The sequence below is a fragment of the Stomoxys calcitrans genome, chromosome 4, assembly GCF_963082655.1.
Source record: "Stomoxys calcitrans chromosome 4, idStoCalc2.1, whole genome shotgun sequence".
NCBI classification, from domain to species: Eukaryota; Metazoa; Arthropoda; class Insecta; order Diptera; family Muscidae; genus Stomoxys; species Stomoxys calcitrans.
Window position 1 is genome coordinate 38,335,839 of NC_081555.1, and position 16,981 is coordinate 38,352,819.

Below are 16,981 nucleotides of genomic sequence, written 5' to 3' on the forward strand. Positions count from 1 at the left end.
CTGTAATAGTTCGAAAAAATATCTGGGACATGACGCCAGATACATTTTCGATTAAGGGGAGTGGTTGATTGCTATCAGGCAGGAAAGAGTTCCCTGAAAATCTATCAGCCCAAAGGTTAGCCTTAACAACCAAGTCAGCGAACATTTGTTCATCCTTAACAAGGATTGGGATAAATGAAGAACTACCCTTTACCCTTTTCACGAACGACAAAAAGCCTTCACTTCCTCATATAGAAGCAAGAAACTTAGTACGTAGGCGCTGTCCGTAAAAAAATTTTCGCGCTTAAGCACTTTGGCACACGAAAATCTGGCCTGCTTGCGCAGCATTTCAGTATTGACATTTTTATTCAAGCGCCAGTTCCTGAATGCCACCCCCTTCGCAGCATCTCTGCATGTCTGGTTAAACCAACTTTTGTCGTTATAGTCTTAACTGAAATAAGTATCCTCATACCTACCTTTTTCTAGGGCGAAAATACGGACCTGAGGTCCCAAAGTGCCCTCCTACTTAATCTAAACATCTACTGTGCTTTTATGGCATAATCATCCAAATCACCATCTTTTGGAGGGGCATTCTGCGAGAGCTTGAAAAGAGAGCCTCTAGCCTTTCAGGCGGGCCTAAACAGCATCCACGAGAATAGGTAGATGTGAAGCACCAATGAGAGCTGTACAGCACCTAACTTAAAGTTTAGAAATTAAAATATCACCATTTTTCTAGTAGGTATATTCTGTTATTTCTTTTTATTATTGTTACAACATATTTTAATAAGATCAACAAACATTCTATTCAAAATATAATTGCAAACTTAAAAAAAATAAAACAATTTTCAATTAAATAATAATCGTTTTCACAGAATCAAGAGAAAAAAATGTACATTTTCTTCATAGCATTGTATAAATATGAAATAAATGACCGACATCATGGTTTGGCCACAGGCCAGAGTGTTATCATGTGTTTGAAAATCCTTTCCTCAACCAGAGGAAGGGAAGCAGCCATAGGGACATGCAGATGTAGGTTTTTTTTAAGGTTTGAGGAAAAGGGGGATTGTAAATAATACATTCATAAATATGAGCAAATAATCAATTAAATAAAAAAATTATTGGAAAATAACAAAATGATGTTTTTAATTGAAATCTGTTAGTTGCAATTTTGTTTTGTTTTGTCGTTATCCTAAAGGGGAGGAAATTCATGCAATTCTGAGATAATAGATAGATTTAGAAACGAAAGGTGCAACTGATTAAGTGCTCTTTGCCATTCTCAGTATGAATTTCGTTACTTTCTTGTCATCATAGTCATCGTCTTGGTGCACTCATTTCAATCATAATGCCTTACTCTTATATAAATTTACAAAATCCTAAAGAAATGTGTACAACGTTCATCACCACCAATGAATGAATGAAACATTAATAGCTTAAGATCAAATTAGGGCTGGCCTACAGTTTAGGGATAGGCGTCTACAGCGGTTGCTAGTTGGGTGCAAGATAATTATTCTCAAATATTTCCAATTCATTTTGAATGTAATTGGCTTTGTTGCGCAACAACTTCAAGTGTTTTTGATTAGTTTCGAGGACAGCAAGTTGAGCTTCAAGAGTTTTTAGCTCCTCATTCATGTCAGTGGTGGCAGTGTCCACGGTGCGGCACAAACGAGCAAAGGTGCTGGACAATTCCCTGTTAAAAAAAAGAAAAAAATATATGAAAAACACCGCAAAAATGCCCATTAATCAAACATGGCTTACTGTTGCACTTGATGACTGCAGTTGGCCGAGGTTAAGTCCACAATCATTTTCAATTTCTTAGTGGCATGACGCACATACTGTGCTTTGAAGGCACGTTCTTTGGCAGAATTGGTCCAAGACAGACGTTCATACAAATAGACACATCCATAAAGAACACCAACGCCCACCAAGACTCTCCAGCCAATAGTTTTTAGCATCTGCAAATGTATTCACCCCACAAAAATTACAAAAAAAAAACATTATCTGATTATTTTATTTGGCCACAATACTTACAATGCCAGCCACTATAAGTCCACCCACTGTGCCTTGTGATCCTATAGAGCTGATTGCAAAACGTGATATCAGCGATAATTGGTCTTGAGTAATGCCTCCAACTGGTGTGGGTATAAGACACAATGGTGTTTCAGGTGTTATAGGAGATATGGGATTCTGTTGTTTGTATAGAATGACACTATAGTGATTTAATCGTCTCTATTGCATGAGTTTATATTAATACTTACCGCAACACTGCCTTGACGATTCAGTATAGCTGGCTGCATCTTCCTGTTACGCTCTCTCACCTTGCCCGTGAATCGCTGTATCATTGAAGTAATGCCCCAAGAGAACTTGAACTCTAAATCTTCTTGGAAATCTGCACAGAGATTTTGACAATTCAACGAATAAAGCATTTCGAATGGCTGTGCACGCACCACCACCTTGGTTTGTGGCATCACACTCTCATTTGGCACCAGGGCATGCATGCGTTCTAAAATAAATGAGAAAAATAAAATAGAGATATTTTTATAAAGGAATTAACAAAAGGTGATGCGATTGGCAAGTGGTGATTTTTTAAGCGCAATTTTTTAAAAGATTTAAAGATCACATCATATATGAAAACTCTTTTTATTGGAATTGATAAATTGGTCTCTATGATGAAATGGCAGAGTATACTCTGAACACTTTTCACATTTATAAATGACCTCCGATCTGTGCGATGTTCATTGCTATCACGAGAAGCTTAGGCTGTGAGCACTGGACCTATCGAAGGCATTCGACATGGTCAGCCATGCCAAAATTATTTGAGGACATAGCCAAAACGTCCCTCCAGCCAGGTCTGATACGCTGGGTCGCGAATTATCTGTGTGGTCGCCAGTCATTTGTGGAATTTAGAGATAGGAAGTCCAAGCACCTTAGAGTGAAACAGGGAGTTCCCTAAGGTGGGGTGATATCTCCGGCACTATGTAACCTCTACATATCCTCCATTCCACCCCTCTAGACGGCATCAGGTCCCCATTGTTGATAGTGGAATGCTGCGGATAGTGGAATGCTTCAACGACAGTCGCGGAAAATCAGCGGTATCGAGCGGAGAGTCTCAGTGAGAGGCCGGGTGGCACCGGCTCTTGCGTCCCTGTGATGCTCAATACGAGAAGGCGAGTTATTGGCGCCATTAAATAACCAATGGCCATTATGTTCCCTCGACGATCGGTCATATGGACCTGGACGAGCTTGCCTATAAGAGCTTGACGAGGATCGCCATCTCCATATGCAAATGTGGCTACAACAAAAACAACGTTCGCATGCAATTGCAGCCACCCCTAAAGACTTAACTCGTAAATGATCGCCCTTTATCATCTCAACAAAATTTGTAGTTTTATCTGTAGAAAAAATTTCTTAGAATTTTACAATCTATTAAGGAAATTTTTTTTAGAAGCTTTGTCTACGAACATTTATTTATTTGAAATTTTGCCCATAGAGGGTCGATGGGACCGTTGCGATATGCGTGGGCAGCCGGGCGCGGCTGAAGGCTCTAGCGTTTGGCCACGAGACTGGCTACAATATGTAAGGCGCTTCCTCAATCTATGAAAAAGACTGTCAGGTTCTACCCTGTGAGACGCAAGTAGAGAGGTCACCCGTGATAGAAGACGTTGAGACGCGGAATAGGGTGCTAGCAACGCAATACAGCGAACCAGAAAGGCGTCTTACAGAGATGGCCAATAATAGGTCTTATATTGACTCAGTAAGGAGAGTTTTCCTACAGTTAGGAGTTTTCCTGTCTGTGGAGAATCTGGAGACCACAGTGATTCCAGTCACCTCCTCAGATTAGATGGATCCAAATGATCAAACGGGTCCAAAATTAGGAGTTCTCTCCCCCTAAACCAACATACTACACCGCGCCGTTGCATAAACCATCTCAGATGGGGTCGGAAACTAGCCAGGGGGGCCATCCAACAATCTGCCCTCGGAGGCCCCAGGCTAACCAGGCAGGGTGCGCTTGGTCTTCATGCGTCGAGTGAGAATATCCCGTATGAAAGTAAGTAGAAGCCGAAGGCCAAGAAAGCAAGGAATGTCTAAAATCGAGCTTGCTCTTATCTACGGAGATACGTGGGTAAGAGCGAGAGCGACCTTACACATAGGGAGAGGGGACTCACCAAGCTTAACAGGATCACGCTTCTTCGTTAAGAGTGAAAGTAGTAAAGCGTTCAAAAGAAGTTGAGCTTGTAGCCCCACTTCCTCTCTATGGACGAATGGGGGGTAGCTGTACCGTCAATCGCGACGTAGTCGGAGAGCGATGGCAAGAAGGTTCCAAAACACTCACCACTGCTGGAATCGAAGAAGGCAGATTGCGGTGGTTCGTCTGACAAAGGGCCTACCGTCCAATTGGATAAAGGTGGCGACCATGCTTCAACCAATGGTCCTGGACCAGTCGCAATAACACCAGTGGAGGCTGGATAAAGTGAGGGGGTGTATGGCAGTATGCCAGGGACTGTCCCAGATGTGGTGAAGGTGGCTGTGGCGACATTCTCGGCCTGGAGAAGTCCTCTGCCACTTTCTACTTCGCCTCAGGCTGATTCTTTCTGAAGATCAACCTCGTAGCAGACTCTTGTGAAGAGAAATGATTAACCAAGAAGAATCAGCGGCGGCGAAGAAAAGGCAGAAAGACGTCCCTGGAGGAGTGGCAGATGCCATTTCGATAGTCCGGCAGTGGCACTCTGGATGTTGGTACAAAAAACACCCACGGCATCTGTTGGTCAACAGGCTAGGGCGGGGCGAACAGTGCAGAAGCTAATGATAAGGTCAACCCAGTCCACTGGAAGCAGTTGGAAACCGGGCTAGACAGGCTAATGCTTTCAGATAGGTGGAGCAACGACGATATAATGTTTGACGGGAACCATTGAAAAGATGGAATCAAGGTAATCGATTGTGTTAGCGAAAAATCCATGGATTTCTTGTGCTGGGTAATTGAGTATATGGAGTCCCCCTGGCCAGGCACAAAGCTCAGGGTTATATCGATGGCTGATTTGCCTGTTCGGACAGTGGCTACAGTATTGATCCCGACTGAAGGTACTGAGTCGGACCTGCTTACGTTGCTGGCGAAGCAGAACGTCGGGCTCTGCAGAGACAGGTGGAAAGTTCTTTCCACAAAACCCTGTCTAGAGAGCAGTGGTCTGATTCTGAAGCCATCAATTGACAAGGATTTGGAACGCTACCTAAGGGATAGAGAGAGCAGACTAATGGTCGGATTTCGGTCCTGCCATGTCCCGTTCCTGCCATGTCCCGCTCCCGAAGTCAAAGAGGGATTCGAACGAGGAAGCTAAGAGTTGTGTAGATAGAACACTCCCTGGCTCCAAACAATCTCGATTGATGGGTGCGTGGCCTACCCTTTTTTAGTTTATACGGAGAACATTTTGGAAAATTTTTAACAAACATTCCATTGAGGAACGGTGGCAAACTTTTATATATCAATGAGGGCTGTCTGTTTCAAGTTGAAGCTTAATGATAAGCAACCTCTTTTAAAGCCGAGTCTTAACAGCGTATCGTCTCTTTGGGACTTCGGGAAACATTTTTACATGGCTTCTATGCAAGGCCTGGTACCTCTCCAGCATTAAGAGGGGATAACGTACTCTACTACAGATGCCTGTATCTCCATTATCAGTATCAGCATCGAATATTTCCATAGATTTTTATAAAGTTTGGAGAGCACTTTTATTGCTTACTTTTCTTTAATTTACTTTGTAGCCTTTCACTTTATTTTTGTTATTGCATCAACTTACCTGTCATTTCTCTTTGTGCCGCTTCGACATTCATGGCCAATGCCATTGAGAGACGAGCTCTTAGATTCGAACCTAAGCCAGATTCGACATGTCCATTCAGCTCTTTCTTGTAGATATTCAAGACCAAGGGTTCAGGATGGAAGGGCATATTGAATTCATCAATTAAAACACCTAAACGCCAGATTTCTTCATTTAAGGCTTTCGATACCTTCTGTTCGACTTCCTCAACCATATTGTGAATTTTCAACTTCATTTCACGTGTAACATTCATCATTTCTGTTTCAGTGCCTTGTATGCGTTCACTGAGTAGAGTTTTCTGATCCAATTTCAAATTGCGGAATATTGTGATGCGTTCGAATATGTTATCCAACATGGAACGCATATCCGTTGATAGGGATTTGCCGCGTGAACTGTGTTTTTCGAATTTTGTTTGAACGGCACTTTTTGAAATGCACTCTTCGAATTTGCGTTCAAAATCTTGAAACTCGAAATAGCGATTGTGGAAGCCTTCGGCAATGGCTCCTTGGCTAGGTGAATTGCCTTTGGCTTCTTCAATGCGAGCCTAGGAGAAGAAATACAGAAAAAAATGGTGTTAAAATAAAAACTTTACCGATAGATCTATGGCCCTTATTATGTATGATTAACAACTATCCAAACATCTACTTTGAACAGATGTTTTGTAAAGGTCAGCTGCTTTATGAAAAGATACAGATACAGATATTTTCAATGAACGGATACAGATATTTTCAATGAAAACACATAACCAAATCAAGGTTCCTTTGTCAGCACACCAAGTGCTGCCGACAAGGGACTTAGGACCGTTGTTTCTACTTTTGTGTACGGTGATGACATGTAAAGTTGTTGTTCTACTATACAGCTTTCGAAATGCATGCTGATTGTCGGCGAATGGAAATTGTCCAACAGGAGGATCAGAAGGAGTAGTCCCTCATACGTCTTCGCTACTGACGGAAGAAGACAGATCGGTCTGTACGACTCCCACTCGGGTCCTTTACAGGCTTCAGTAGTGGGATCACTCTGCCCATTTTCCAGACATCGGGTATAAAGCGAGCGGCTACTGCGCTAATAATGTCTCGGAATTTTCTCTCGGCAACTAGAACCTCCGAGGGGCGGCGGCAGTTCACCGAAGCGGTGATTGGTGTACTCTCTGAAGAAGATAAACGTCCGTCCTTCAGAGGTTATGAAGTCGGGTGGACGGTCGATGGTGAGAATTATGAGGAGGTGGTCTGACCCCAAAGAGATGACAGCTTGCCAGGATAAGTCACTCTGAAATGTCTGGCGAGCTGCTGCACCTCCTCGTAATCCTAGTGGGGGCATCCTCATTCACCGTGCAAAACGTGGAGCTTTCAATCTGCTCTGCCAAAGCTATGCCACGCTGGTAGTTACCTAGGGGAGAATGCCATGAAGTGTGATGCGCATTAAATTCCCCTAGAACATGACGATTATGGCCAGATAGTAACTCACTTATGTCGGGGTTATAAGCTTGGCCATTAATCGGGACACAGCTACCAACCGGCGGTATGTACACGTTGTATAGCACCATCTCAGCAGTACCGGAACTGACTGCTATCCCCATGCACTCCATGTAGGGATCCTTGCTCCTGTTCTTTCTAGGTTTCAGTAGTGGGATCACACTGCCCATATTCCAAACATCGGGTACTAAAATATCGTTCAGACCGGCTGAGGACAGTTGTAAGGTATTAGACTCTAGGCAGATACAGATTCTTCAGCATCAGTGTAGAGCTTCCGCTTGGGACTAGAACCTTGCGGTACTTGGCGTCACGGATGACATTCATAGCTTCGTGATGGCTGTCCAGCGGCAAGGAGATCACGGATACTATGAATGGCTCCCCTTCTAGCCTTGTCACTCTCGGGTCGATAAATTGACGTTTATCTAAGGATAATACTTCGCAAGTATCGCCAGCATTTTTTTATTTAAAAACAATTGTTTTCCTAATCAAGCAAATAAAAAACCAACCAAAACAAAAATCAGCTGTTGTTTTGCAAATTTTCATTGGAAGTTGTTCGCGTGCTTTTGCTTGCAAAAATGTAAAATGTTTATTACTCTCCTGCAAATTTTTACTGGAAAAGTACGCGAACAGACCTATTATTGACTCTGCCAGAGGCGACGTAAGGCACATATTTTTAAGTCCTCTTTCACATAAAACAAAAATCTATTGTTTAAAAACAGTAACATATCGTTAAAATCTATGGCATATATTTTAAAACGTGTTTTTATTTATTTTACTTAGTAGTAATAACGTTTTTTAACAAACACCATTTGCTTTGTTTACCTTTGAGATGGCAAAATATAATCGGAAGATCGATTTTTTTCTTTTTCGAAATCGATAACTTTTTGACAAATTACGTTCGTTAGCCATGCTCCACTTTGTATTTACGAAACGGAATTAATCTTCGAACAAAAACTCGCTCGATAAAGGAAGCGTTTGATAGGCCCTCGATAACTTTCACACGTAATGCTTGTTTGGGGTGAGATTTTATAATAGATGTCATACATCATGAGGGCCCATGTAATGTTCTTAACATATTTTGGTATGTCTGGTAGAGTTTTTCTTTTGACTTACTTGCAAAGCTTCACGAGCTGATACAAAGAAGACCCTTTCGGCTGCCTCTTTTTCGCTGCTGACCTTCAATTCTTTTGTTAGGAAATCTATGCAACGTTCTGTGTGTTGGGATTTGACCTGTTCGAAATAAACACAAAATTACAAATAAATATTTTCCTCAAACAAGTTGTTAATGGGTTTAGTAAGTCTTTAGAGAAAAAAGCTGTTAAAGCGCTATAAATCAAAATAAAAGCTGGCTATCAAAAGGTTTTCTATTACCTTTTCAAGCTCCTTGGTTGAATTTTATATATTTACGAAATCAAAAAAAAAGTGAAAAAGGAGGTATTTAAAAAAGATCAAAAAACCAAAAGCCCATCAACTACAATTGTCACCAAGTTAAAGAGACAGTAAAGCACTACATACCGATTCCTGACTTTCGGGTTCATTGGCCGAAGCATCCCAACGATTGTTGAGTATGAATATGTTGGGCTTCGATAATTTCTGTGAAACAGTGTGGAAAAATTGCTTTTCGGCGCGGGTCATTGTGGATTCGGCATTCAATACCAAGACAAAGACATCAGCATTTAAGCAATGATTATCTATCCAATCATCCAAATTGGCAGAAACATCCACACCGGGTGAATCGACAAAGACCACATCATCACGCAGCAGCATACAACGTTCCCGTGGCCAAAAGATACGCACCAAGGAACTTTCACTAAGCTTTTCCTGGCACAAAGCATTTGCCAATTGTTTGATGTTCTGCAAGTAAAGGGTTTGAATTAGAGAAAAGGATAAATGTTTTCTCCGAGGATACTTACCACCACATTGAGCTTCTCATCTGAACCCTCTTTGACTAAATAGGCCTCTGAACTATCGCTGCCTTCCACTTGACAAAAACAGTTGGTGGTATGACCAATGCCACTGGGCAAAATTTTCTCCCTTAACATGGCATTGATTACGGAACTTTTGCCATTCGATGTACGACCGAAAAATGCCACCTTCATGTGATCACGGGCCAAAACTTCTCGTATTCCTGCCACCTTGAGTACATAGCTCTCAAAGAGTTCGCGCTCGGCTTTATCCACAATTTCAGCATCGGCGTGTAAAGCTGAAGGTAGGTAGAGGCATTAACTAAAAAATTTATTAATCAGTTTATTTCTATTTTACTCTTACCCTTGATAAATGTTGTTGTCTCGGCCACATATTCTTCAATTTCCACATAGATATCATTGATCTTCTTTTTGGCTCGTACAAAGACCTGCAATGGGGATTTATCGGCATTGATATGCATTGTTCGATTTTCAGCCATCAATGCCGTCGGATCGTAGTTTAGTGATTTGTTGTGGGTTGTGTTGGAAGTGGTGTTGTTGCCGGCGTCACCGCCATTACCAGTGACCATGGAAATTGTACGATTCAAATAGGCCGCCATTATTTACGAAAATAAACGTTTGGTTGTTTTTAATATGAAAAACTAGTAGTTATCTTGTCTAGATAAATTTTTACACACACATACACACTCTCTCTCTCTCTAGTCTTGTAAACACAAACGAAACTTAAAACATTTTAAGGACTTGTAAGAAAAAAAGTTAAAAAAAAACACGTAGGCGTTTTGGAAAATATAGTAAAGTGGCAAAAAAACGAAAATAAAAAAAAATTAAATGGAGTAAAAATGTTTTCTAAGTTCTTTTTCGATTCTCAAAGTCCAATTGCAGTTTGTTTTGTTTATTTACTTAAACGTAGTAGCTGTTGGGGTTATAGGGGTGTAGCTACTATATGATGGTGCTGTGGGCGAGCGGGATGTATACACACAGTATGCCCAATGGTAAATAAAATTTTATATTCCTATCAAAACTGAAAAATAAGAAAAACACAAAAACAATAATAAAATATAAAGGAGAAAAAGCAAATTTATCAATTAATTAAATAATACTGTTGTCAATAGTTCTTGATAAGCAGTCAGCCAGTCAGTCACTCATTGTAAGATTAGCACCAATTGTATTGTACAGGTATAATGATGAGGGAAAGGGAATTTAACGCTATATTAGCCTCCATACACAGTGAAAGAACACTAAAAGGGGGGTGTTTAGATGTGCATGATGGTGTGCAAAAAGGGTCATAGGAAATGAATCATATTAGCTCTAAATAAAGATAGTAACCGATTGTAGGAAGGGGGCTTCCTAATAGAGGCATTTATTGTTTAGAAGTTGCAAAAATATATTAACGTATGAAAATGATATGCCAATGTGCAATTTACAAGGCAGATAATTGAATAAAAAAACAGTAAAGAAAGGCAAAAGTCGGGCTGGGCCGACTATATAATACCTTACACCTACCCTAAAATTACAAATTCGGGCAATATATATGTATATGAGAGCTATATCAAAATCTGAACCGACTTTCAAACAGATCGTTTGAAAATTGTTGTTCCTACGGCCATATAAGTGCAAATGCGGCGATATATATGCTACATCCAAATTTGAACCGATTTTGATGAAATCTCGTAGATATGTTAAGATCAGTAACAAAATAATCCGTGCCAAATTTTGTGTAGATCGGTAGAAATTTGTTGTTACTACGGCCATTTTAGTATAAATCGGGCGATATTTATATATGGGAGCTATTGATATATGGTTGCCCAAAAAGTAATTGCGGATTTTTCATATAGTCGGCGTTGACAAATTTTTTCACAGCTTGTGACTCTGTAATTGCATTCTTTCTTCTGTCAGTTATCAGATGTTACTTTTAGCTTGCTTTAGAAAAAAAGTGTAAAAAAAGTATATTTGATTAAAGTTCATTCTAAGTTTTATTAAAAATGCTTTTACTTTCTTTTAAAAAATCCGCAATTAATTTTTGGGCAACCCTATAAGTCTGAACCGATTTTGATGAAACCAAGCAGATATGTTAAGATCAGCAATAAATCAATCTGTGCCAAATTTTGTGCAGATCGGTTGAAAATTGTAGTTACTACGGTCATTTAAGTGCAAATCGGGCGATACATATATATGGGAGCTATATCTAAATCTGAACCGATTTTTACCAAAATCAATAGCGTCTATCCTGGGGCCAAAAAGGGATATGTGCAAAATTTTATGATGATTGGACAACAAATACGACCTCCACTTTGATAACAAGGATACATGGACTCACAGACGGATATGGCTAAATCGAATCAGAAAGTGATTCTGAGTCGATCGGTATACTTATCAATGGGTCTAGCTTTTCTCCTTCTTAGCCTTGCAAACAAATGCACAAACTTATAATACCCTTTACCACAGTGGTGGTGTAGGGTATAAAAACAAATCGCTTATGAAACAGCGTTAAAGTAGGATTATTTCACACATTTCCTTTATAGAACTGTCAAATAAACCTACTGCAGAGCCGTTTTAAGTTTTGTAAATACGGGTGTAACAATCTCTGGAGAACATTTCATGTTGAGCTATGACATTATTTACACAGTGTCGCCCAAACAAAACGGTTTGTCATAGCTTCACCTGACGAAACGCAGCTTTACGGACTGTAAATGAAAGTCGAAACATAAAATGTTGGCTCTGCGGGAAACTAAATAATTATGCTGAGGCATTGACAAACATTTTGTTCATATTTGCAAGTCGCAGCGGAAATTACAGAGCAATAAATAAATTGCTCAAGCATGCTGGAGTAAAATTCCAATAATAACTTTCAACGTGTTTGTGGGCTTTCTCACGAATTAGTAGTGTGGCCAACTAAAGAAAACTTGCAAACCATATCTATTGTGAATGGCTGAATAAATTAAGAGAATATAGAGGAGGAAGATTAAACCATAATTCAATTCCATACACATAGGCTTTTAGAAATAATACCTATGTGCATATATTGTACATATATTTATTTGATGGATAAGTGGTTTTTAACAACTCACATCTTGAACAAAACAACAAAGGCATACAATATAATGATATAGAATTTCCATTGCGTCTTTTGGCCGTCAGAATAACAATTGTTTGTAATAATTAGTTTGATCTTTCAGTTATTATTCCTAACTGACTTATTTAGACGTCTACAGAGCTCCAGGGCGACGAGAGAACTAAGTGATTGGAGCTAATCAAGTCGCAACAAATTTGTTTAGCCAATGCCTATGATGCTCGATATGACAAGGCGCCTTTAAATTACCAATGGCCAACCTGTTCCCGCGGCGATCTGTCCTTTGAACCGGAACGAGCTTGCTCACCTACAGGAGCCTCGTCAAGCTCCTGTAGGTGAGCAAGCTCGTTCCGATTGTCACCTCTACATGAAAATGTGGCTACAACAACATGCTCGACCGTCTAGAGGTCCTCCTTGTCATCACACACTTTGAAGTACACCTCTCCCGTATTCAGCGGACTGACCACTAAATGCTCCTACTCCTATCAGCAGTCCGAGATCATGCTTCCTCAGCCCAAGAAACTCGGTTAGGATAGAGTTCATCACTTCCATAGCACTATCTGCGCTAAACAGCGATACGTTCTGTATCCAGACGAGTCCGTCGGCCTTCCCTATTGCATCTTTTGACCAGTCTCGAATCCACATAGCCCGACTCCAGAGTCTTCAGCGTCGTTTGACTGTCCACGTATATCGTAATAGTTAAACAACCAATTCTCACACACAGAATTTCTACGGAAAGGCCGTTGACAAGGAAGAACTCTCCTGGCATACAATTTGTCGCGCCGCAGAAGAGTAGAATGTCCAAAGTTTTAGGAGCGGAAGTTTCCGACTCCCTGTCTAAGGGCAAAGACATAAATAAGATTGAACATGATATTCGGCGAGTTGTCAAGCCATTCAGCTTAGATTCAGATAGTGGAATGTTCCATACGGAGTAGCTGCAACTGCAGTCGCGGAAAATCAGCAGTATCGAGTGGGGAGTTTCAGTGAGAGGCAGGATGGCACTGGCTCTGGCTCTATCATGTTCCCCACGGCAATCGGTCAAATAGACCGAAACGAGCTTGCTCACCTACAAGAGCTTGACGGGGATCGCCAACTCCACAGGCAAATGTGACTACAGCAACAAGAACGTAACATCATCCCGGCACGGGACGAATATGAGCACCACACGGGTTGGAACTCTAATCCCCTATTTGTGTGGTGTTCATCGTCATCATGAGAGGCTCAGCTATCAGCGGCCTATCAGTGGTATCTAGTTGAGTGTCAAAAGGAGAGTTCGTGCGGCAACAGCTCTTGCTTAAATACTGAGTGTCTGTGATACTCGATATGACAAGGATAGTTATGGACGCCTTTACATAACTAATGGCCATAACGTTCTGCTGCCATTTGTCCTCTGGACACAAACAAGATTGCTCACCTATAGAGCTCTTTCTATTGGAACTGGAAATAATGCAAACGTGTATGAAGTGTTTCCCACTTGTAACCGCACAACACAGATCAAATTAGTCGCATTTATATGTGGAGGTGGCGATCCTCGTCAAACTCTTTTTGACAAGAAAGCTTGTTGCGGTCTATACGAATGATCGCCGCGGGAACATGATGGCCATTGGTTATTTTAAGGTGCCAATATCTCGCCTTGTCGCATAAAGCATCATTGGCACTCAGTATTTAAGCAAGAGCCAATCCCACCCGGCCTCTCATTGACTCTGACTCTCATCTCGATACTGCTGATTGTCCACGACTATAGTTGCTGCTACTCCGTATGCAGCATTCCACTATCCGCAACCTTTGAACGCGCCCGGTAGCTCCAGCCAAGCTTCTCGTGAAATGAAGAACACCACACAGACTGGTGCTCAAAGTTCCAGCCTGTGTGATGCTCTTAGTCATCCCGTGCCGGGCTCACGGCAGCAATTTACACTTGTTAATATTTGGTAACTTCTCTAAGGGTACTTCTTGTATTTGATGTGCATACTTCTAAAATGTAAAGATTTAATAAACAAAGCTAAAATGTTAGCACTTTTAAGTTTTTTTTTTTTTATATTTTCTAAGCCTCACTCCACGTTGCATATCTCAGCTATGCATAGAAAACACGTGAGTCGTCAATTTCTCAATTGCATCCCATAGGCGGTCATATCTTTAAGCAACGAATAATATGTACATATTTCTGAGAATGAGAACATTGCCTCAATTGACCACAATTTGTTAATAATTCTAATAATAATCATATACTAAATGCAACAAGACTTTCCACTTTACATTTTTGGAGGAATACAAAAGTTTAAAACGTAAATAAAAGCCGAGTACTTCAAACACAAAAATTATAAATTATTATTTAGATCACTCATCGTTCTGCCGATGTTTTGAAATGAATATAAACATATTGCGCACCGAACGAAAACATCATTATTTGCAAATATACATACAGCGGTCAAAAAAAGTATTCATCATTCAATGTTTTTTTTTTAATAAGTCTACAAAAGACAATTAGAATAAAAACATATTAAACTAATGATGCAGTAGTGCTTGTGTGATATATATGTACACAATTTCATTGTTTTTAAAGAAAAAAATAGTATTTATTGGAACAAAAAGGGCCATTTTACAGCTGAACACAAAAAATTAAACAAAAAAAGTATTCATCATTGCAAAAAAACAAAAAAATAAATAACATAATTTAAAAAAATTAATACTTTGTTATTCGACCACCGCGTCTTATAACTTCTTTTAAACGGTTTGACATCGATTGGACTAATTTAGCGGTTATATTTTGGTCTATATTAGTCCATTCCTCCATTATCACCTGTTGCATTTGACTCTTGCTCGAAAAATTGCGCGTTCTCAATTTGCGTTCGAGATGTTCCCAAAGATGTTCAATTGGGTTCAAGTCGGGACTTTGAGGAGGAGTTTTAATGACTTTGGGGCAGTTATACAGCATCCACATCTTGGTATTTAAAGCAGAATGTTTGGGGTCATTATCTTGATAATATTGAAAGTTATTACCAAGCCCAGGTTTTACAGCACTATCTTTTAAATTCCTCTTTAAAATGTCAATGTAATACTTATGATCCATTACTCCATTAATAATTTCAAGATTTCCCGCTCCTGAAGCCGCCATACACCCCCAAACCATTAAACCACCTCCACCATGTTTTACAGTAGCAACTGTGTTTCGTTCTTCAAGCTCTGTATTTGGTTTTCTGTACACTATGACCTTTCCATCGCACCCAAAAAGATTAAACTTGCTCTCGTCTGCAAAAATGACTGTTTTCCAAAATGATTCGGGCTGTTTTACATACATTTTTGCGAAGTTTAGCCTTTTCACTCGGTTTATTTTATTTATAAAGGGCTTCTTACGTGCAGTTCTTCCTCTGTAACTATGCCTTTTGAGTGTATTTCGAATTGTTTGTGTAGTAACTTCCTTCCCTAAATATTCCATAGTGTTTTTACGAAGAATGGTCGCATTTGTCTTCGGAGTTTTCTGAACTTGCCGCACTAGCCAACGCACATCTCCAACTGAAAGTGCTTTTGGTCGACCAGATCTTGGTTTATTGTCAACAGTTTTCGTATCTGTCCACTTTCTGATGATGGATTGTATAGTAGATCGTGGTCTATTTAATATTTCACTGATAGTTTTTTGAGTTAAACCATTCCTGTGGTGTTTTATTATCAAAACTTTTACCTCATCAGAAACCTCGTTTTGCTTACGACCCATTTTGACAAAAACTATATTTTCAATGAAATTAAATATTTGCTGTCAAGGGCAAAGCCTCCTTTACTAAATAAAACAGAAAAGGGGGATTCCCAAATAATATTTGAATTTGACTTTGATGATAGCACATCAATGATGAATACTTTTTTTGTTCTGTTTTTGGTGTTATTATATAAAATTGCATTTTTTGCGCTAATTAAATTTATTTTTTGAATTTATTTTAAAACATATTACGAAAAATAAACTATTGCATAAAACTGCATTATTTGTTTACTTTAAATTTTCTTCAATTACCCAAAATAAGTGAATTTATTATCAATTTTGCTAATGATGAATACTTTTTTTGACCGCTGTACATATACTATATGAGCAAATGTATAGAAATACACACATTTATCTGTAAACATACACACGAAGGGAATACACAAACTAAAAGCTGAATTAACTGAAAAGGGCTTGTTGGCCGAAGGGGGCGCGGATGCAGACGTGACACCTTTTACCATTCCCCCCATTAGTATTGAATGCTGATATGGAATATGAATACTTTGGCAATTGATTTTGTTGAAATCCACTAACACTTCTGGATCACTTTTGCCCAATTTCTATTGGGATGACTTTTCATGTGTCTTCTGTTGCTGTTGTCTGATGTTTTTTTTCAACGATGTGGTTGGTGTTCTGTCTTAACTAACCTGATTACTAGATTCTTCGGTCATTTTTTTCTTTGGCTTATTGTCTTTTGATACTCACTGCTGTTGCTGCTTCCAAACGAATGTTGAAATGGGCAACAGCACTCAATTATCTACAAAGTTTTTGATGTTTTAAAATCACAAATTAAACAAAACTATTATATTTTTTTGGTGGATTTTGGATTTTGTTTTTTAAATGATGTAACAACGAAATATAAAGACCCGACGAAACCCACTGACATTTGACTAGAGTACGAAGCCGGTCCGTTTTCATCGGCTCGTGCGGCTTAAATTGTGCCGTCGATCTTTGCAAAAAAAGCATCGGCTGAAATAACAGTA

The 16,981-nt window shown here is 39.7% G+C and overlaps 1 protein-coding gene across 5 annotated transcripts; it reads right to left on the minus strand.

The window, feature by feature from the left end:
• Positions 1 to 1,105: 1,105 nt before the first annotated feature.
• On the minus strand, positions 1,106 to 16,886 carry LOC106083566 (transmembrane GTPase Marf). 5 transcript variants are annotated; one of them, XM_059368195.1, is made up of 11 exons: positions 16,646 to 16,886; positions 10,081 to 10,201; positions 9,524 to 9,902; positions 9,169 to 9,458; positions 8,771 to 9,109; positions 8,369 to 8,485; positions 5,766 to 6,327; positions 2,235 to 2,479; positions 2,008 to 2,163; positions 1,735 to 1,931; positions 1,106 to 1,666 (listed from the first exon to the last, which is right to left on the minus strand). In XM_059368195.1, the coding sequence occupies exons 3-11, from the start codon at positions 9,777 to 9,779 to the stop codon at positions 1,465 to 1,467; spliced, it is 2,364 nt and encodes a 787-aa protein (XP_059224178.1). In that variant the 5' UTR covers positions 9,780 to 9,902; positions 10,081 to 10,201; positions 16,646 to 16,886; the 3' UTR covers positions 1,106 to 1,464. The 5 variants fall into 5 exon arrangements, with proteins under 5 accessions (XP_059224178.1, XP_013102129.2, XP_059224179.1 ...); XM_013246675.2 differs by having other exon boundaries at positions 9,524 to 9,920; XM_059368196.1 differs by lacking the exon at positions 10,081 to 10,201 and having other exon boundaries at positions 9,524 to 9,920; positions 16,704 to 16,886.
• Between the last annotated feature and the right edge of the window lie 95 nt (positions 16,887 to 16,981).

Excerpts from the sequence above, each read along its gene's own strand:
- LOC106083566 (XM_059368196.1), bottom strand. The coding sequence starts at position 9,779 with ATGGCGGCCTATTTGAATCGTACAATTTCCATGGTCACTGGTAATGGC. Across the intron at positions 9,110-9,168 it reads ATGAGAAGCTCAATGTGGTG|AACATCAAACAATTGGCAAA; the intron begins GTAAGTATCCTC and ends CTTTACTTGCAG. Across the intron at positions 8,486-8,770 it reads AACCCGAAAGTCAGGAATCG|GTCAAATCCCAACACACAGA; the intron begins GTATGTAGTGCT and ends TATTTCGAACAG.